This window comes from Spermophilus citellus (genome assembly GCF_964194105.1).
Source record: "Spermophilus citellus genome assembly, chromosome: 10".
NCBI lineage: Eukaryota > Metazoa > Chordata > Mammalia > Rodentia > Sciuridae > Spermophilus > Spermophilus citellus.
This window is the reverse complement of record NC_138197.1, coordinates 63,727,876-63,749,897: the sequence shown is the minus strand read 5'-3', so window position 1 is coordinate 63,749,897 and position 22,022 is coordinate 63,727,876. Positions and strand designations below refer to the sequence as shown.

The 22,022-nt window shown below is 33.7% G+C and overlaps 1 protein-coding gene across 1 annotated transcript in view; it reads left to right on the top strand.

Annotated features, from left to right (window-relative positions):
• The window catches only part of ADAMTS20 (ADAM metallopeptidase with thrombospondin type 1 motif 20), a 143,361-nt gene extending 121,886 nt beyond the window's left edge, over positions 1–21,475 (top strand). The window contains exons 37-39 of the mRNA XM_081309281.1: positions 5,649–5,740; positions 17,301–17,405; positions 19,991–21,475. Coding sequence (XP_081165407.1) covers positions 5,649–5,740; positions 17,301–17,405; positions 19,991–20,080 — 287 coding nt within the window. The 3' untranslated portion in view covers positions 20,081–21,475. The remainder of the gene's footprint in view (positions 1–5,648; positions 5,741–17,300; positions 17,406–19,990) is intronic.
• The last annotated feature ends 547 nt before the right edge of the window (positions 21,476–22,022 follow it).

Here is a 22,022-nt window from a genome sequence, read left to right as displayed (position 1 = left end):
TGATCAATTATTTTCCCATACAGTATTAATTTAATATGTCAGCAATCCTGTATTAGGGCAGCTATTATATCACACTGTAAGCAGTGATGAGAAATTTATATATATATATATATATATATATATATATGGAAGTTCAGTGACTTGTCCGTTTCCTAGTTAGTAATTGTTGGGGGGATTATAAAGTCCTAGTTATGGACCTCAAATAATGGATCATACTGCCTTAATTTATAATACTGCCTAGAAATCAATTTATGATACAATCAAGTCAAAACATATTTATGAAACCTAACTACACTGAGCATGATGCAGCCTCCTGTCTTGAAAGTGACATGCCTGTAGAGGCAAAGAGTTTATTTCAAAAGCTGAGACAGATCTCAGTCCTCATTAGATCAACTGTGTCTAGCCCAGTGCATAAACTAGAGAAAGAAATGAAAAGAGAATATTTATTGAAGCAGCATTTGCATTAATATGTAGTATCTAAATTATAGTTAATATGATGATGAACTTGATTACTACCATTTACCAAACCTTCAACATTTACTACAGTGGATGTTTAGTTCATTTTTCACTAATGTAATGAAATTCTTTCCTATACTATAAAGGAGAGAGGTTTATTTTGGATCATAGTTTTATAGGCTGAAAATTCAAATGGCATAACACAGGCTCTGGCAAGGTCCTCATCCTTGGCTGCCTCACATCATGGTGGCCATGTGTGGGTATCTCTGTGTCTGTGAGATCTCTCTCCATCTCCTTATGCAGCACCACAGTTCAATCATAGGGGCTCGACCCCACTGACCTAATATAATCTCATCATTTCCTAAAAAAACTCGAAACAAAACACCATAACAGAATTAAGTTTCCATTCCCTTGATATAATTAACAAAAAACTTTGGGGATTGAATTTCTGCATGAGTTAGTAAGAATAGATCCTATTCAAATTATAGTAGTGATTTCAGTGAAACTCTGGAGTCATATTGTTTGGGTGTAAATTCTTTGTTTCAAGTTATTAATTGTATGACCTTGAACATACCTTTTAAAGTCTAAATTCCCTCAACTGTGAAATAAGAAATTGCCCCCCCCAATTTTTCTCTCTCTTCTTTTTTCCTGCTTTTTTGTCTCTTTCCCTCCCTCCCTTCCTCCCTTCCTTCCTTCCTTCCTTCCTTCCTTCCTTCCTTCCTTCCTTCCTTCCTTCCTTTCTTTCTTTCTTTCTTTCTTTCTTTCTTTCTTTCATTCTTTCATTCTTTCGTTCTTTTTTCTTTCTTTCTTACTTTTGGTGAAGATTAAGAGATGATATACATAGTCAATGTCCTGCAAGCAATAAATGCACTAAAAATATTGGTTATTATTTTATTATGTATCAGGTAATTAGTACTGCTAAGTATATATTTACATATTTAGCTGTTTTTCATAAATTTATCAAACAAAGTTGCCATATTTTCAGTCATTGGGCTGGGTCCTGAGTGAACAAGATCAATTACATACATATTTAGCTCTTCTTTTTTCCTTCCTCAATGAATGTGGCAAAACTCAAGTATTGATTAAATGAAACCTTTCACCAATTTTGTACCTATGCCATGGAACAGAATTTGTCAGATACTATATTATCCCCATCAATACAATACATCATCAGTTCTTCCTCTCTGCTTTAATTTGCACGTTACACAGAGAAAATGCTCTTGATTCTTCCATTAAAATTAAGAACAAATCCTTGTTACTCTCTTCTTCTCTAGCCAGTGTCCAATTTCTGTGTGTTTCCTTACAGTAAATTCCTTAAAAGTGTCATTTCCTCTCTCTTCCATTTTTCTTCCTCCATACCCTCCTGAACTCATTCAGATCAGTTTTTTATTCATACCACTTTTAGGAAATAGCTCAATTAAGATTATCAATGACCTCCATTCCTCTAAATTCAATGGTAGATTCTTGGTTTTCATCTTCCATGATTTTTAACTGCTGCACCTGCCTTCCAGGACACCACACTATAATGACTTTGTGCCTTTCCTGGTCACTTTTTGTCTTGTCTTTCTCACTATGTCTTAACTTGGCCAATTACTTTTAATCTTCCATAACATTTAATGTTGGAACATTTAAGGCTCATTCATTGCCTTGGAGATCCCATTCCCTCTATAGATTTCAAATACCATCTATTAAATGATAGTCCCAAGTGTACATTTCCAACTTGGACTGTTACCCTGAACATCTACCTGTCTGCTCAATATATCCATGTGAATGTGTCATAGGTATGTCAAATATAACTGAGCTTCTACTACTTCCTGCTAAACCTCTTCCTTCCATTCAATTTTAACCATTGCCCAAAGTGGCAACTATAAACTTCTCCTTCTACTGTAGCTAAAAACTAGCAATATCTTTAACGTTTCTCTTTCTTCTACAACCATATGAAATCCATCATCAAATTATATCAGGTTAACCTTTTACATGCATACCACAATGGACTGAATTGCACATTCCCAAAATTAAAAAGTTGAAACCTTAACCCTCAATGCAATGATATTTAGAGGTGGAACTATTCTACAAAATTGGGTTTAAATGAAAACATGAAGAAGGGTCCCTCATAATAGGAGGAGCACACTTTAAGTAAAGGAGGAGCTATCAGAGCTTTCTATCATGGAAAAATACAGCAATAGGGTCTTCATTTGCAAGTCAAAAAACAGAAAACAAAAACACCTTCACAAGATCTCAATCATGCTGGGACCCTGATTCTTGGATTTCCAGCCCTCAGAAGTGTGAAATGTAAGTTTCTGTTAGTTATGTTATCCAGTCTATGGAATTTTGTTATGGCACCCTGAACTATCTGAGGCATGCCAAATCTCCTTTCTTATTAACTCATTTGCTATCATATTGGTCCAAGTCCATATCACTTCTGATATTGATTTTCTTCTCAAAAGATAAGCCAGAACAATCCTATAAAACTTCAGTTGTGTTATGAATTGTGCTTCTCTCATCTGATTTCTTAACAAACATAAACTCTGCTTGAAACTATCCAGACATTTCTCACCTAACTTAGGGTGAAATAGAGAATTCTCTCACTGATCAACAAAACTCAACATGATCTCCCCACCTCCATTACCACTCTGCTTCTCACCCCTTCCCCACCTCCTTGTGTACTGGACTCCAGACACAGTGGCTCTTTGCTTGAACACTAGGCAGGTCCTTGAGTTAAGGCCTTTTCACTTACTGTTCCATTTGCCTGGAAGATTCATCCCACAGCTTCTCAATAATGCCATGAAGGATCACTAGGGCACTCTTAATCTTCCTCTCTCCCCAGTGCTCGTCCATGCTGTATATGTATATTTTTAACCATACCAATTATCACTCCTAACATAATATAAAAATTTACTCTACTACTAGTCTCTGGTAGGACTCCGCTTCCATCAGCTTCTGCTTCATCCACTATTGTGTTCACAGTATTTGTAACAGTGCCCAATATAAAATAAGCTACAAATAAATATTTGTTTCCCCAAGAAGCTTCTAAGGACAGCTATCTTGAACCATAAATTGAGTGGAGGTTGAGAGATGATAGCATATTAGGAAGTCTCCATGGAATAGACCACGAAGGACAATGTGTACTAAATGACAGTGGCCTCCCATTATCTGTGGTTTCAGTTACCTGTGGTCAACCATGTTCAGAAATTATTAAATGGGAACATTCCAGAAATAAATAATTCTTAAGTCTTAAATTGCATGCCATTCTGAGTAATTTAATGGAATCCCATGCTGTCCTGCTCCATCCTACAAGAAACATGAGTTATCCCTTTTTCCAGCATATTCATACTGGATATGCTACCTGCCTGTCAATTACTTGGCAGTGTTTTGTATTATCAGATCAGCTCTGGTGGTATTACAGTGCCTGTGTTCAAGAAACCCTTATTTTATTTTATCACAGTATATTCTTACATTTTTTATTTTATTATTATTATTATTATTTTGATAATACCTTACTATGGTTAATTTGTAAATTAGAATTTATCATAGGTGTGTGTGTGTGTGTTGTGTATGTGTGTGTGTAAAACAATACTGTATAAATAGGGTTCATTTCCATCTCAGTTTTAGGCATCTGAGAAATGTCTTGGAATATTCCCTATGGATAATGGTGGGCTACTGTATGTAATTGAATTTTATCTGTGACATCATAGAAGCCATTGGACTAAAAGTATCAGGAGGAGGAGGGGCAACTCATATTCTATACTTGCTTGGAGTGAGAACAACTTATATTCATGAAAATAATTAGGAATCTCATGTGATGAGGTACACAGTTAAGGACCTGGGTCACAATATAGTGAAATATTAAAGAAGTTGATTCAATAGGATTTTCTCACAGAAGGGACGTGGGAATAAGTGATATGGACTATTCAGAAAGATTTCTAAAATAACAGGTGGATAGTTGTATAATTTAGTGAGATGGGAATAATGCAAGGGAATAAATGTGGAGAAATAGATAACGCATTTATCTCAGACGTGTTAAGTTAGAGAGAGATGTTGAGCCACCCAAGTAGTTGTTCTATAGGAGTTTGGTAGATGTCCTGGAATTGATCAGAGTCAAGTGGACTGTGTACATACTTTGCTCTGCCCCAGTCTAATTCATAATAGCCATAAGTAGTGATGTATAAATGTTTAATGACCAGATATGCAGGAAAAAGTTGGATTGTGTCTGTTCTCATGGTATCTATACTTGCACACAGCCAATTATAAGCTACCAACATAACTTTATTATATGTGGAGTTGGGAAGAGATGCCCACAATTAGCTCTCACTGGTACTGGCTTGCTTCACACACCAAGAAGTGCTCTTAGTTTTGGAAACCCTTCTTGGGGATAAGATAGCTCTTTGCAGCAAGGTTATCTCTGAGAATTGCCTCCAGGTCACTGATGTCATCATGGGATATGCAATGATCTTGCAGTTTTCTCTAAAAGTGAAATAATTTGTGACAACTCTGTGGAGCTGATAGCCACTGTCTGGATAATTCTGTTGGAATATTATTTAAGTGAGTCAGGCATGATTAAATGATTGAAGCAGCTGACTTTTAGGATTCCTTTCAACCTGTTTTTGATCCCATGATTCTATTTTTGATCCTTTGATAATTGTAGAATCCCCAGCTATTGCTAATCAGAAAATTCTGCTAATAGTGTCAGCAAAATTAAGATGAAAAGAATAATATAATGCAGTAATGTAAGATATCAAAGAAAACAGCAAATATTTTAGCTTGGAGGTTCTTAATTTCCCAAATTAATTGATACATATGCAGTGCATAAGCACTTCAGCATAATTTATCTCTCTTTAATTAATCTTTTCTTGTCTTTAGTGATTTTGGTCCTGATCTCAATTTTTCTTATTTTATTATTTGCTCTGATATAAAATATAATAAAGCAATTATTTAGTTTTAAATATTCTGTTTTAATTACAGATGTACCTGCCAATTTTAGGGCAAGTTATGACATGAACATTTTTATACTAAAGATAATGTATTCATTGAGAGACTGTTCTACACTATGTACTATAATTGTGCCTTTTTGCTTAAATTTTTGAATTCATTATGTAAATACACTGAAGCCAATAGTATGCAAATTCTGTGTACATTTGACAATTAATATTGCAATGTTATCTTAATGCTAAAGAGTTTCATCTATTTTCTAGCTACAGACCTTCTTTTTTCCAAGACAATATTTGGTAAAGCAGTTCCATTTGCCACGGCTGGAGATTGCTATAGTGCTGCCAGATGCCCACAGGTATTTGATATGTATTTAATTTGTTTTCCTTCACTATGAAAAAAATTGAAATGTTTCTCCTGTTTCATTTTTCTTTACCATAATATTGCAAGAAACATAAGTAAATTGATAAGCACAAGTTTCTATATGCACTTTATTTCAAAGATTATAAATAAACCTTAGATGAAGAGCATTTACAAATATTGGGTTTGTTTGAGAGATATAATAAGAAGAATTTTAAATTGTTCAGATCCTATTTCTCCTTTATGATACTTCATAATTTTGATATTAATTAAAAGGTAAAGGAATAGAACATGAACATGTGACTTTCATATACCATCAGTATTAGTTGTTTGGGTCTGTGGCACTCTGTTATTGTTTGGATGAGGGTCTCTCAAAAGTTCATATTTAAAGGATAGGTCCCCAGATGGCAGTAGCAGGAGGTGCTATAGACTCAAGAGGCGGGGCCTCATGGGAGGTACTTAGGTTATTGGGAGCATACACTTGAGGGGGATTGTGGAGCCCCATTGGTCCATTCTCTCTCTGCTTCCTGGCTTGTGATGAGATCCCTTGCTCTGGCATACACGCCCAACTTAATGTGCTGCTCTTGCCAGACTCCAACAAATGGGGCTGCACAATCTTGAATTTGAACTTCCAAAATCATGAGCCTAAATAAAGCTTTCCTCTTTAGAAAGTTAATTGCCTCATGTATTTTGTTGTAGTAACATAAGACTGACTATATACATTCCTGAAATGATGTTCTATTATGTGTGAAATGTAGAGATAATGTAGAGATTATGTCTTGATTTAAGACATTTTTCTTTTTAATATAGGCATTTATAGCTATAACTTCCCTTCAAGCATTTAATTTGTGCATCTCAGAAATTTTGTATGCTGTGCTTTTATATTCATGTATCCTAAAATATTTTCTATTGTCATTTGTTTGACAATAGAACATTTTCTTTGGATCACTGGTTATTTAAAAGTATGGTGCTTAATTACCAAATGTTTGTGAATTTTCCAAATCTCCTCCTCCTCTTCCTTCTTCTTTTCTTTGTTTAATTTCTACTTTCATTTCCACTGAAAAACATGGTCTATATTGTCTCTGTCCTTTTGAATTTATTGAGACTTGTCTTACGGTGTAACATATTATTTATGCTAAAGAATGTTCAATGTGTGCTTGGAAAGAATGTGTGTTCTGATGTTGTTGGGTAAAAAGTGTTTTATAGACTACAGGCCCTGTTAGTTTATAGTGTTATTCACCTCTTCTTTTTCCTTGTTGATCTTCTACTTGATTCTTCTGTCCACTGAAACTATGCAACTATAATTGCTGAATTATCTATTTCTAAGTTCAATCTTGTTTCATTTCTTTTGGAGTCTTGTTGTGCAAGCTTATGTATTTATAACCATCATAACTTCCTAATAGATAGGCTTTATCATTATAAAATGTTCTTCTTTACTGCAGTAACTTTTTTGTTTTTAGTTTTAAAATCTAATTTGTCCAATACTAATGGGGCCACTCAAGTGACATAGAAACATAGTACTTGTACTTCCAGTTGTCCCCAATTTCAGTGGAGCGTTTATTCCAGGATGCCTCATGGAAACCAAAATCTGTGTATGCTCAAGTTCCTCATATAAAATGATATAGTATTTGCATATAGTCTGTGCATATCCTCCCATATACTGCTAATAAGAATACTGTTTTGTTTATCTGAGAATGTCTTTATTTTGCCTTCATTTTTGAAAGATAGATTTGCCTGTTATAAAATCCTTGATTTGCAGTGATGATGATGATGATGATGATGATGATAGATGATTATTTGCACTTTGAATATGTCATTCCACTGCCCTCTGGTGAGCAGAGGCTAGATAAATAGTAGATATCAACTATTTACCTTATTCCATGTAAGTGGTCATTTTTCTAGTGGTCCTTTAGGATTTTCTTTTTATTTTTGTCTTTCAGCATCTTTTCTGTAATATATTTGGTGTCAAACTTTAGTATCTATTAAGTTTGCAGTCTATTAAATGTCCTGGATGTATAGATTAATACATTTCAAAGTTGAAATCTATTTTCTTTCACATGTAACTCTCTGCTCTTTTCTCTTTCTTCTCTCCTTTTGGTACTCTCATTATGCATATTTTGGTACACTTAATGGTGTCTCTTTATTTCTCTGATGTTCTGTTTATTTTTCTTTATTCCATTTTTCCTTCTGTTCTTAAGTTTGTATCATTGCTATTGATATCTCTTTCAAATGTTCCAATCCCTCTGCTAGCTACAATCTGTTGCTTGAGCCCCCCTGGTGAATTTAATTTATCTTGGTTATTGAACTTTTCAACTCCAGAATTATCCTTTAGCTATTTTTAATAAAACAGAATTCTGGGACTCAGCGGTAGAGTGCTCACCTAGCACGTGCAAGGCCCTGGGTTTGATCCCCAGCACCACATATAAATGATAAATAAAATAAAGGTATTTTGACAACTACAACTAAAACTATTTTAAAAAAACATAATTTCTGTATCTGTAATGATATTCTCTGTTTGATGAGATATTATCGCCATCCTTTCTTTTACTTTTTAAAGCCTAGTTTCTTTTTTTAAACATATTTATAGTAGCTGACCTTTTCTCAACCTGAGATCACATACCTCTCAAAGATGGTTTTCTTTTACCCCAGAGTATATGTCATCCTTTCCAGTTTTTCTTTATAAGACTTGTAATTTTTTGTTGAAAATTAAATATTTTAGATACAATACTTTAGAAATTGTAGATACCGTTTTCCCCTCCCATCTAGGAATTCTTATTATTGTTTGCTGGTATGTATATTTGTTTAGTTGCTTGGCTGAACTGTTTCAGTGGATTCTGTTTCCCTTGAAGTGTACCCCTTTGATGTTGTACTTCAGAGAGTACATCCTTGGGCTCACATACTTACCCTGATCTTGCTTTTTCCCCCAGGAATGACAGTGGTGTTGGCTGGGCTCTCTTCAGTTGTCTTTCCCTGACTCTTCATTGAGATTTTTGCTGATTCATCTTTATTGACATAATTCTCAGTACTTGGTCTTTACTATTGCTAGATAATTGCTCTAGTCTTTCAAAAACATCCTGGAGTCACCAATTACTCCTCATTGGCCAGGGTGGTTTACAGGTCAATCTTGGAGCTTAGGGAAGACTCCAAGAGGAATCTTTCTTAGCTGCATCTATTAAACTCAACCTTATCTATCATTTTGCTTGTTTCTCTCATTGCAGAGAAACAATTTAATTTTCACCAGTTATTGCCAGAGAGAATGCCCATGGGCTCCTTCAAATTGCTATTCTAAAAGTGCTTCCTCTCTTAGTGAAAGGTGGGTAACTTTGCAGAAGAATCCTACACTCTCATTCAATCTTTATTACTAGTTAGCTCAACTCACATCCATGCTTCTTTTCCCCAATTTCCTACTCTACTCATGTGGTGATCAAAACTGCCTCCCAGCTGGTACCTTTTTTATCTTTTATCTATATCATTCGGTTTCATTCCTAGATCTGTCCTTCCTATGACTCCCCTTCTGCTTCTGAAGCCTGGCATTGTTTCTTTGGATATCTCTTCATGTTCTGAAGTTAAAGTTGTCTAACTTAAAACTTTTAACATTCTAAACAGTGTTTTACCTGATATATAAGTTTCTTTTGTTGACAACAATTCCATCTTGATTCTCTTAAATGGAGGTTCATTCTCCAATGGTCAACTCATCTTCTGACTGCTCAACTTTGTCCAACAATCCATCCATCTTTTAAGCTATGCCTTCTGATCACTTATTTGATCATTTCATTTATTTGATTAGAGAGAAATAAATTGACAACACAACCTAGATATGTGAACAGTATGTTAATACAAGGCTTCTCTGATGCTATTTCTTTGGAAAGGTGACCAAGTTCTGGAAATCTGGTCTTTATTATTTTATATTGAATTGAGTAAGGTCTGGTCAAATGAGACATCAACAAAATTTACAGGGGATTGATAAAAGGGTAAATCCTTTAATTGTTAAGTGGAAACAAAATTCTTTTTATCTCACTTCGTGAACTTTCCCCATAGAAAATATCTTAGTGCAAAATAAATTATTGTAAACAAAAATCATTTCTTGATGAGCGTAGAATTTGGATTAAAGTCATTTGCACAATCAGGTTTTTAAATAAGATAACCATTTCCATTTCTTTCTAACTCCCTTTCTCTAATTTTATTGTAACCTGATTTCTTTCCTAAAATATCTTGAGAAAATTATGTATCTATAAACTGTGTAATTCCAGTTTATAGTTGCAGAGAGACATTCCATGTTAACAATTTGTTTAAGATCCTTGAAAAAATCATAGGCAGAACCAGCAATAAAAAGGCCCTCTTTTTGCCCATCAAGATGTGTTATCTTCCTCACGTGGTTTTTGAGACAGTTCTGGAATGTAGAGCTCCATTACAAGGTTACATGTTATTGGGCATAGATGTGTGCTGTCAAAAGGAGCTATGTCCATTTATATTCAGTTTGTATTTATCTGCCTTAGGCTACTGTTACCAAAAATACAAACTGCCCAGTGTTTTGGGAGATGTTCTTTCAAATACATAAACCAGATTCTGTGTTAAGTTATACAACATTTGCATGAATACCCTCCAGATGTTTGATGTTACAAAGAACTTATTCTGTTGTTTGGGATTCATCAAAACCACATCCTCTATGTTTGCTTATGACTGAATACCTCAGGACATGAATGATAAAAAGAGAATGGACACATATGGTGTGCTTTAGGGAAAATAAACTTTGCAACATTACAATGTGAGATGAAGTTAAAGAGTATAATGTGACTTTCAAATGCATATGTCAAAAGTGAAGAAAAGTAAATGTTCTTTGCTTTCCACAAAGCCACAGAAATTTTAAAAAGCTTAATGTGCATCTCTTTAGTTGACTTATAATTAATATTTGATTATATAGAGCAAGAGAAATAATCACATTCAACCAACACCCATGGATCATAGGTAGTACCCATTTTGAGTGCGTATAGTCAGTGTATTAAATCTATGGAGTATATATTATTTATTATCAAGGTGAGTAGTTTAATATATAAGATCTGCCAGGGGCTGGGTGGTATAGCCTAATGGCAGAATATATGCTTAATATGTGCAAGGTTGTGGATTCATTCCCTTGCACTGATAAATACACAGATACACACATGTGTGTATACTTGCGCGTGTTGTATATATATATATATATATATATATGTACACATACATATACTTATGTGTGTATATATACATATACATAAAATATGTACATACAACATATTTATATATACATATATAAAATGGATTTTTAAATTATATTGCTTAGAACTTTTCTCTCCCTTTTTGCCTTACTTGATCTGTCTTGGTATTAAAACTGGTATATTAAATTTTCCTATTTTTAGGGTATGTCTCTCTATGTCTCCTTGCATTTCTTAGTTTCTGCCATAAGTTGTTGCTGTACTGTTTGATGCATAATAGTCACGTGTGAACTGTTTTATATGGATCATGGTTTTTACCAGCTCTTTGTCATGGTACTGTAATTTAAAACTTGAAGTCTTTTTGACTCGTATCAGGATCTGTTCCTGCTCTCCTTTTATGTCCATTTACCTGTTTTCATGTTTTGTTTTGTTTATTTATTTGTTCATTTTACCCACCCTTTTATTTTTAGCTCCCCCTTTGCTTTAGGTATATTCCATGCATATAGCAGATAGTTGGGCATTGTTTGGCAACCCATTAAAAATTCCTTTTTTAAAACAGATGTTACTCCCCTTCACATTTTTTATTATATGTTTTAAAACATCATACAGAATTTTTTTTTCTTTTTCTTTTTTGTTATACAGTTCTTTGCGCTTTAACATATGTACAAATTCATGTTAGCATTACCATAATCAGAATACAGTACAGTACTCTTACCTCAAATATCTTCTCCCCACTTCCCTTTTAGACTTAGACATCTCCTCCCACCTAACTCTTAGCAAAAACTGCTCCATTCTCTGTTGTTGTGGTTTGCAATAAAACAAGGGAAAAAAAGAGAGGTCCAAATTGGAAAGGAAGAAATAAAACTGTCTTTATTTATTGATTGCCTAATTTTCTATAATAAAAAACTTCAAAAGTTCTGCATGCATACACACACATACAAACTGTTATAACCAATAAGTAAATTCAGTTAAGTTATAGGATACAAAATTAATCTGGATAAGTCGGTAGCATTTTTATTCACAAATAGTGAACTAATTGAAAAAGAAATCAAGAAAATAATTTCATTTACAGTAGCATCAAAGAAAACTAAAAAAACATATGAATAAACTTAACCAATGAGGGGAAAGATCTCATCCTTAAATATCACAAGACACTGATGAAAGAAACTGATACAGACACAAAGAAAGGGAACAAATATCCTGTGCTCAAGGACTCAAAGAAATATTAGTATTGAAATATCTATGCTCCTTAAAGCAATATACAGATTCAACACAGTCCCTATCAAAATGCCAATGGCATTCCCACAGAAAGAGAAAACAAAATTTTTGAAATTTGTATAGAAAAAGGAAAGACAGAATAGTTAGAAAAGTTCTGAGAAGAAAACCAAAACAGGATATATCACATTCCTGATTTAAAATTATATTACAAAATGATAATATTCAAAACATTATAGTACTAGTATAAAAACAGACACATAGACCAGTAGGACAGAATAAAGAGTCCCAAAATACATCTAAACATATACTGTCAACAAATTTTGACAAGGGAAATAAGAAGACATGAAGGGGAAGGATAGGGTTCTCAATAAGTGATACAGAAAATCTGTTTTTGCACAAGTGAAAAAAGGAAATTGGACCCTTATCTTACACCATACACAAAAAAACTCAGAATATATAAAATACCTTAATGTAATGTAAGACCAGAAGCTATAAAACTTTTAGAACACAAAAAGCTAGACATTATCTCAGGCCATAGAATCAATGGGACTTTGTCAAACCAAAAAGCTTCTGCACAGTAAAGGAAACAATAAAATAAAATGTAATATCTAAAATTTATAAAGAACTTTTACAACTCAACAGCTATTTAGGTAATTACTTGTTTAAGTAATGCAGTTATAAAATGAGCAAAAGACCTGAACAGTTCTCAAAAGAATACATATTAATCACCAACAATCATATGAAAAGGAGCTCAGCATTACCAATCATCAGGGAAGTACAAATCAACACTACTAGGAAATATCACTTCACAACTGTTATGTTAGCATTGTTAAAAAATAAAGCTTGGGGGCTGGGGTTGTGGCTCAGCAGTAGAGCGCTTGCCTAGCATGTATAAGGCCCTGGGTTCGATCCTCAGTGCCACATAAAAATACTTAAACAAAATAAAGGTATTGTGTCCAACTACATCTAAAAAATAAATATTTAAAACAAATATTAAAAATAAATAAAACTGGGCACAATAGGAGATGCCTGTAGAGTCCCAGCTACTTGGGAAGCTGAGAAAGGAAGGATCACAAGTTTGAGACCAGGTAGGGCAACTTATGAGACCTTGTCTCCAAATGAAATATTTTTTAAAGACTAGAAATGTAGCTAAGTGGTAGAGTGCTTGTGTATTACATGTAAAATCCTGGATTCAATCCCCATTATCTCAAATAGTCAAAAGACAACAAATGTCAGTGAAAGTATAGAAAAAAGGGAGCTCTGACACTTTTGGTGGGAATTTATATTGATTCAGCCATTATCTAAAGTAGTATGGAATTTTCTAAAGAAATTAAAAGTACAACAGAAAAGTATAACTGTCATATGTTTCAGCAATTCCTCTTCTAGACACATACTGAAAGAAAATGAAATCACAGTCCTATAAAAAAACAACCAAGACATGGAAACAACTTAAGTGTTCATCAGTGAATGAATGGATAAAGAAATTGCAAAATAAATGATAGATGCCAAAAAAAAAAAAAATAAGAATGAGGATCTGGCTGTATTCTACAGTGGGGAAGAGCCTGTAGGGCGTTAAGCTAAATGAAACAATCTAGATCCAGAAAGAAAAAAATACAGCATGACTATATTTATATATGGATCTAAACAAAAATTCAGTTATACAGAGAACAAAAGAGTGGTTACCGCAAGTGGCAGGGGTTGAGAGGTTGGTTGGATAGGCAGGGGCCAGAAGTACAAGTAGCAGATATGGAAGGTGAACAGGTCTAGCGATCTGATGTACAGCTCAAGGCTATAGGTAATAGCTCATACCGTATTCAGGATTCATTCTCAATGAGTTGACTTTAGTTGCTCTTGCTACAAAAACAAAAGCAAAAAAAAGATAATTATGAGAGATGATGGATACATTAATTTGCTTCACTATAGTAACCTTTTTACTATCTATACGTACCATGCAGTGTCATGTTGTATACTTTAAATATGCACAATAAAATCTATTTTAAAATAACATACATATTTAGCAACTCCCAGGCAGAACCTTGTTTTTTTTTTTTTTTTTTTTTGGTTAAAGATCATGCTTAAGGAGGCTCAACTTTTAAATAAAATATTGTAATTGAAGTAATTAATATTATTCACTCAAATATTACTTCTGGAGTTCCACAGGAATGTTCTACTACCTTCTGCACCTGTAATTCTCTACACTGCATTACATTTATTTATTTATTTATTTAGGTAAAATCTGTTGCATTGCTATTTCATTTAATTTGAGAAACATCAAAGTAATTAATTACAGAAAATGTAAATACCATGTTCAATCATTGTTCAGTAGTTGTTAATTCATACAGATCCAGGATCTAAGTGGTTTTACCATGGAAAATGGCTAGCCATTGGTACATTCACCATTATTTTTTATCTACAAGAACTTTATAATCCATAGTACTGTCATGGGCTCCCATTAGCTTTTAAAAAGAAGCAAAGCTGTTTACAAACTATAAATATATACATACCCTGAGGCTAATCCCAAAATAAACTTGAAGTAAATCCCAATGACATGACACCACCTTGTACAGGTACAATTCTGAGAAAATTCACAGTGAAGAGCAAGTTCATCAGAGAGGCCTGTGGTCAAGGAGATAAAACTTGAGCTGGGGCTTGACCAAGCTGGTGGAAGTGGAAAAGTCTAGGGAGAATTTCAAAGGAAAGAGAATCAGAGGAGGCCCAGAGGTGAAGACTGGGAAGAAGCACACTAGCAACAGTTGTGACCAGCCTGCCTCCCGAAAAGAGAGGTTTACTAAATCAGGTGGGGCCAGTCAGAGGAGTTTTAAAACCATCCCAGGAGTTTGGATTTTACCTTTGAGATTACCAGGGAAATAGAAGAAATCTCAGACCTTTAAGGCACCAACATGCACTGCGAATCTTCAAAAAGGAAATGTGCATTACATTTATATATTTATGCTCTTTCACCTACCAGATTTAAAGTAAGAACTTTGAACTCTTATACTACTTGACACTTTGTCTACCATTCAACTTATTTTGAACAAATGGATATAAAGTATTTGTACCTCTGTCAGAGTCATCCCTAAATTTCAAATAAATTGTTCAATGATTTTTTTGAGATTGTAGCATGTAGTTTTTTTAATGACTAAGAACAGAAGTAAAGCTCATGAAAATGAGTCCATGGAAATGGAATAGTAGATATTTCTAGACCCAATGATTAAAGACCCCCTAATCCTCTAAGCAGTCAGTTGGGACTTTCTCCTTTCCTTTCCAGTGTGTGCGCATTTGGATGCTTCCAGGCCTCATAAGCAAGGAGGTAGAGAATGATGGAAGTGTGGAATGAGTATCAGGTGTGTTAACGTTGTATAGCCCTCAGCAATTGCCTGGTTACAGCACCCCAACATCATTGAATACATCTCCATTGTTGAAGAATTTTATTGAGAAGTCTGTCTGTGAGAGAATGGGGTCTGTAGGTAACCAGTGCAAAACCTATGTCAGATTAAGTACCAAATAGTATAATCTATCCTAAGAGTTAGCTCTTCAAATTCAACTATCTGCAACTTAAAATGCTCCTGTGTCTAGTATGAGGGTAATCTATCAGGATGAAGTCTGATGGGTCTATATATGTGTTTATATATTTGCTTTTATGGTGCTACTATTTAATATTTATAATGCTGCATCTAATTCTTCCATTCAGAAGCACTATTAAATACCTAGGTCTTGCTCTGGGGATATAGAAATGAAGCAAACAGAGAAGTCATATGCTAAATTTCATAACCAAATGATGTTGTACTTAATAAATCTTTGGAATTTGTCTAAAATTGATTATTTCTGCTATAAAAATTCTCCATTTTGTGTCATTGTACTATAAATGTATTTGAATCTGTTTCATTTTTAAATGAGATATATAATATAGGTCTGTGAAGAAATTTAAATTTATAAACTAATATTTAATTGCTTTATCAATATTAATGTTTTATTATAAATGTATATAATGTTTATTTAGCCTTAACTTTCATGACAAGATCATATTCTCATTCACATAATATAAACTTCAATATTCCATTACAGTCTTGCTCAAGATTTGTGAGATTTAGGCCATTGGAATATTATGACATGATCTAAGAATGCCTTAGTATTTCTCTGAATTTTCATGAATACTGAATATTGGTAGTTGGATGAATTAAGATAATGTAAATAAGATGTTACTCATTTTAGTATCTATCTTTTTCACACAGTTATTTGAAGTTTTTTAACAAAAATAGTTTGAAATATTTCGACATAAAATGATCTTTGTATTATAAAATAATAATGTCACAAAGCCACTAGGGGACCCACACAATGGTGTAATAAGGGCATCACATATTCAGGTACCCTTCTGGGAACTTAAAAAGGACATCATGGCCAAGATGAAAATCCCACATTCCGTAGTTTTGTGTGGTAGGTAAAGAAGTAATATTCTTAGCATAAAAAGGAAGGGTATAACAACAGTAGGTTCCAGAAAATACATGAAACAGTTGTAACATCCAAGAATTTGCGATGAGAAATCAAAAACTGAAATAGGAGCTAGGTGTGGTGCACACACCTGTAATCCCAGAAACTCCAGAGACGGAGGCAAGAGGAGCTAGTGCAAGTGCAAAGCCAGGCTCAGCTTTTTATAGAGGTCCTAAGTGACTAAAGGAACAGGGGAAGGAAGGAAGGAAGGAAGGAAGGAAGGAAGGAAGGAAGGAAGGAAGGAAGGAAGGAAGGGAGGGAGGGAGGGAGGGAGGGAGGGAGGGAGGGAACTGAAACGAGGAGTACTGAAGTCTAGCAATTGATAGTCCCTGTGGATAACTCTCTGTCAGGACTTGCCAACTGCTACAGAGCCATTAGCTCTGCTTGTCGAACTGTAGAATCCTATGTGGGGTTGAACTTCAGCAAAGAAACACTATGGTATTAATTTTGTCATCATTTGTAATTGAGAAGACACTGGTAATCAATTTTTTAAGATCCTTAACTGGCTTATTTTCTAGACAATAAAGTTACATCAATATTTTTCATTTTATAAAAGAAGACCCTTGGAAAAAGTAATTTGAGTCATTTGATGTTTCCAGAACAGAACATTGTTAAATAGTTTATGAATCCATCTATTTTTGTTTTGTTTTGTTTACAATCCAGGGACAGTTCAGCATTAACTTGGCAGGAACCGGGATGAAGATATCCAGCACAGCGAAGTGGCTTGCTCAGGGGAGGTATGCCTCTGTCACAATACACAGATCCCAAGTAAGTCCTGCTGGACCAAAGAGCCTGTGGGAGCTATTTCTATGCTGCAAAGCAGCAGTAAAGGTCCTCCACCTCAAATTTAAATTTCATGGAGCTAATGACTGGAGAGTTGTTATATATATAGTGAGTGTATGACATACAATGGGGTACAACATCCATTTATAAAGTGAAATTGGGTTCATTTTTATTGCAGTACAACTGTAGGTTTTACACACACACACACAAAACAAATTCATCCATACACAGGGTACAGATATCCTAACATGAAGTACCAAATGTGAGGACATGCAGACTTTGTCTTTCTCAGGCTTGAAGATAATGACTTCACATGCAGATACTGCAGTCAGAGATAGTGGTCTTAATTCCACTTTAATTATTAGATATTTATAGTGTTTAATATTTCAAAGTGAGGGTAAATTTTTGGTTTATTTACTTCACTGCTTTGATTTAGTGATGAAGTGTTGAAGCCATTTGTCATTTAACAAATATCCTTCACAGTGATTTCAAGAATAAGGAGTATTTATGTCTTACTCATATTTCCCTACCTTTATATTGATAACACTGTTATTTTAACTATATAAGTAAAATTATGTAGTACTTCTGCATGTAGCTGTAACTATTTTTATAATTTATTTTCATAGTTATTTGAACAATAGCACAAGTACTATGCAAAGTAGAATTCACTTAATTTTTAGCTGGTAGGTATACTAACACGTACATTTCAAGAGATGCCTTCCGGTACTTACAGTGCCTTGGGTAGTTTGGCTCCACCCACAGGGAATCTGGATCTAGGTTATGAGTGTTTTCACCATTTTGCATGTAAATCTTTACCAGAAATAAATCGTGCTTACTCTATTTTTTTTAATAAAAGTGACTTCTGTTATATTTTATTTATATGAACATTATTTGAATATGAAATGCAATATTCTCACATATAACCTTTAAAATATTTTATTTCTGAAGACTCTAAAATTATGTTTTAATTAATAATTAAATAATTTAATTTTTTATTATTTTTCTTTTATGGGTAATATAGTAGGCTTTCAAAAAATGACTATTTTTTTCACCACTTAGATATTTTAATTTTCATTTAAAATTGTTAGGTTCAATTGCTTTCTGAACAAGCATTAAACTGTGCTCATGAAACAAATAAGAAAACAACCCTTGCTACAAAATCAAAAAATGACTATTTTTAATCATTTATTCAGCATATTTAGGTTTAATCCTTTTGGGCAAAAGAATAGGAAAAATTAATTACTTATTTAAGGTATATCCTGAGCAGTATAAATGTAGAGAGCTCAATGAAATGTTCTAACCTTGTAGGCAGCTTTTAGATATCTTTTGGTTAAACGTAAAGACTGGAATCCTGGCTGAAGTCATCAGAAGATGTAAATATTTAGTAAAATATTTCATTTTGTTTCTATTTAACTTTTTGTCTAAAGATTGTTTTTTATTTAATTTATGGAGAAGTACTTCAATCAAAATGTTCCACATAAAAGCCTTTTTTGAAATCCCAGGCCTGGTATAAAATCGAACCTTATCAAACCCAAATATACTTATGGAAATGCAAACATATTTTCTTTAGCCAGTAAGTTCACTCAAGATTAAGTTTTTACTTCAACAATCTGCTTGGAAATAGAGAAGTATACAAAATTGAGGTTTCACAGTCATTCGCTCTCTGCTTACTCAGATTCTCTGGAGTTAAATGGGCCTTTGAAAGGAAAGGCAACTTTAAAACACCTGGTCTCTAGCAATTTCCATTTTAATGTGTTCCAAGAACCAAAAATTACCTTCTCTACTCTTCCCTTCCTACCTAGACTAAAAACAACAACAAAAACTTACCTCCCCAAGAAATGAAAGGAGTTCGATCTATTTTTGTCTCATTCTACAAAAACGTCTTTAGTCTTTTGACTTTGGGTCCTGAAGACAGAAGGTCATCTGAGAGGACCTTCTGCTTAGACCCATCCCCGCCTACCTCACCCACTCTTTGAACTACTCTACTCACGCATCTCTTTCTAGTTCTTCTCTAATTGTGATTACTGCTCTCAGCCCAGCTTCCCCGCCCCCCCCATTTCATCACCTTCTGTGCTTTTCTCCATGGCAATGCTTCATGAGGCAGTAAAAGGGTAGAATATGGATTCTTTACCTTTAAGGTCAATATTGTATAATATCTTTTAATTAACTTAAGAGAATCTTATATAAAATTATGTAACAATTGGATAGCAAATTGGGAAAGGTTTTAATGACTCAATGATGCAGATACCTTGATGAAAAATATATGGATTGTGATGAAGTGTCTATTTTGTGGTTTACAATCATCAAGTAGCTAAAATGAATCTTATTATCTAATATAACTTTCAGAATCTTAGGTTATCTAATTTAACTTAGGTTATCTAATTTTAACTTTGCCATGACCACCAATTTGAACTAATATTGAAATGACCTGATTTTTTATATCAAAGGCAGTTGTTAGACAACTAATGAGTTCAGTGACATGATACAAAACATTTCCATATTCTGCTTTGGGCACATGGATACCAACTTGTATAATATTCTCCTGTACTTCTGTCTCTTCCTATTTTCAGGATGGAACCAAAGTCTACGGTAGATGTGGAGGGTTCTGTGGAAAGTGTGTTCCTCACATGACTACTGGGCTCCCAATTCAAGTGATATGAACATTCAGAAGTAGGAAGTATGCCCCAATGGGGAGAGATTTTTCTGGAACATGCAAACAACTGGTGCTCATTTATTTCTCTCTTCCTGAGATTTCATGTCCAGTATGTCTGCCTTTTATTCAAGGTGCTCATATGGATTCAAATCACTTGAGTTTTTCAAGGCTTTCAAAATGAACAAATATATGCATCAGGATCACTTTGAAGAACATAATTTATGATAGGGAATCCAAGCATGTGTGATGAATTATGCCAGGCAGCGGTGCTGTTAACAGCTTACACTGGACCACAATTATGTCATACTGTTAAACATATATGTAAACCTCTTCAATATCCTATTGTACAATGAGGTTTTTATTCTATTTCTTAAAATGGAATAAGTTTAAATTAGGGAAAATGTATACAAAACTACTGTAAACATTATTAAAACTGTCAGGTGAATATCAAATAAATAGTTATATCAAAGAAGTACATAGCCACTATACTTTCTGCTGATACAGATTAGACACCTTGTTTTATTTTTCCTTTAATTTTAATTGGGGATTATGGTGCTTCAATGGGAAAAAAAGTCCTAAAAATGTGGTACAAATTTTGTGTTAAGAATTTGTGTTTGGGTTAAATACTAAACATAAAATTTTGTGGGTATAATAGAGAAGATATGATATATTAGAATTTGATTTTTAAAACCTACCTCTAATTCAATTGTACTTATAAGAGCAACATGTTCTTTTTAAACTGTTTATATACTCTTATGCCTTTATAACCCTTGTATATGTTATATATCTAGTCTTTTAAAATCTATTTTTTCAAAGTTATGTACTATATTTTATTAACCAAATAGAAAAGTAGAAATTCTTGAAAGTTTAAAGATCTTATTTTGGTAAAAGTAAAATTATATTTTAAGACACCAAATTTTATAAGAAATGTCAAGTTATTTTATATTGGAGGTTTCTTAATGTCAGAAAATAAAGGGAAGTATAAAAATTAACTGTTTAGAGTCAAATTCTTGGGCATTATGGTATTTTATGTGAATAATTTAGAATTGTGTATTATGTAATAATGTAACTTAAAAAGACAGGTTACTAATAATATTTATCTATGACAACCTACTCTGTAAACCAAAATAAAATAAAATAAAATAAACAGAATCCACTAACAGAATTTTATAAGATACTGGTGTACTCATTTTACCCACAAAGTGTTTTCCCCAAACATTTAAGAAGGATATATTATACGATGTAAGGTGCTAAAGCAATTTTGTGCCAATGTGGTTAAATAAACATTTGGGGATCTCTGTATCAGAAAAGAAGTATTATGCACTATGTGCCTTAAACCAGTAACAAACATTAATATGAAATGTTACATTTTCCAGAAATGTTTTCATTCATACTTAAAATCTTGTAATTTATAAACATTTAAATAATAAAAATATTTGTGTGATGATTTAGCACTTTGTTTTCATTGTCCTCACATGTAAGAAAGGAATCCCTCACCACAAGTCTCTATGCATAAAATCACTTCAGGAATTCTAAGAAGTTGTTTTAGTGAAATTGTTGCAGTGGGTAGGGAAAACAACTTCTGCCTGGTGCACACTCTTCCTATGACAAAAGTCTATGGATAGGAAGGCAGAAAAAAGCTTCCAATATGTATGTCTACACAAGTAGTGCTTATGTCTACTTAGGTTCAATTGACTAAACACAATCACAGGATCAGACCTAGGACACAGAAATCTTTCCCATCTTCAGGGCAGGGAGATAGGAGGGGGCCTACAATCCTTTCCCAAACCAGGCAACAGACATATCTATCACATGTCTTCCCTGTGACATATCCGACCATCTTCAACCTCCATATAAATTGCCAAAGTACTCCCCGAAATGGTTGTCTGTCTGTCTGTCTATCTATCTATCTATCTATCTATCTATCTATCTATCTATCTATCTATCTA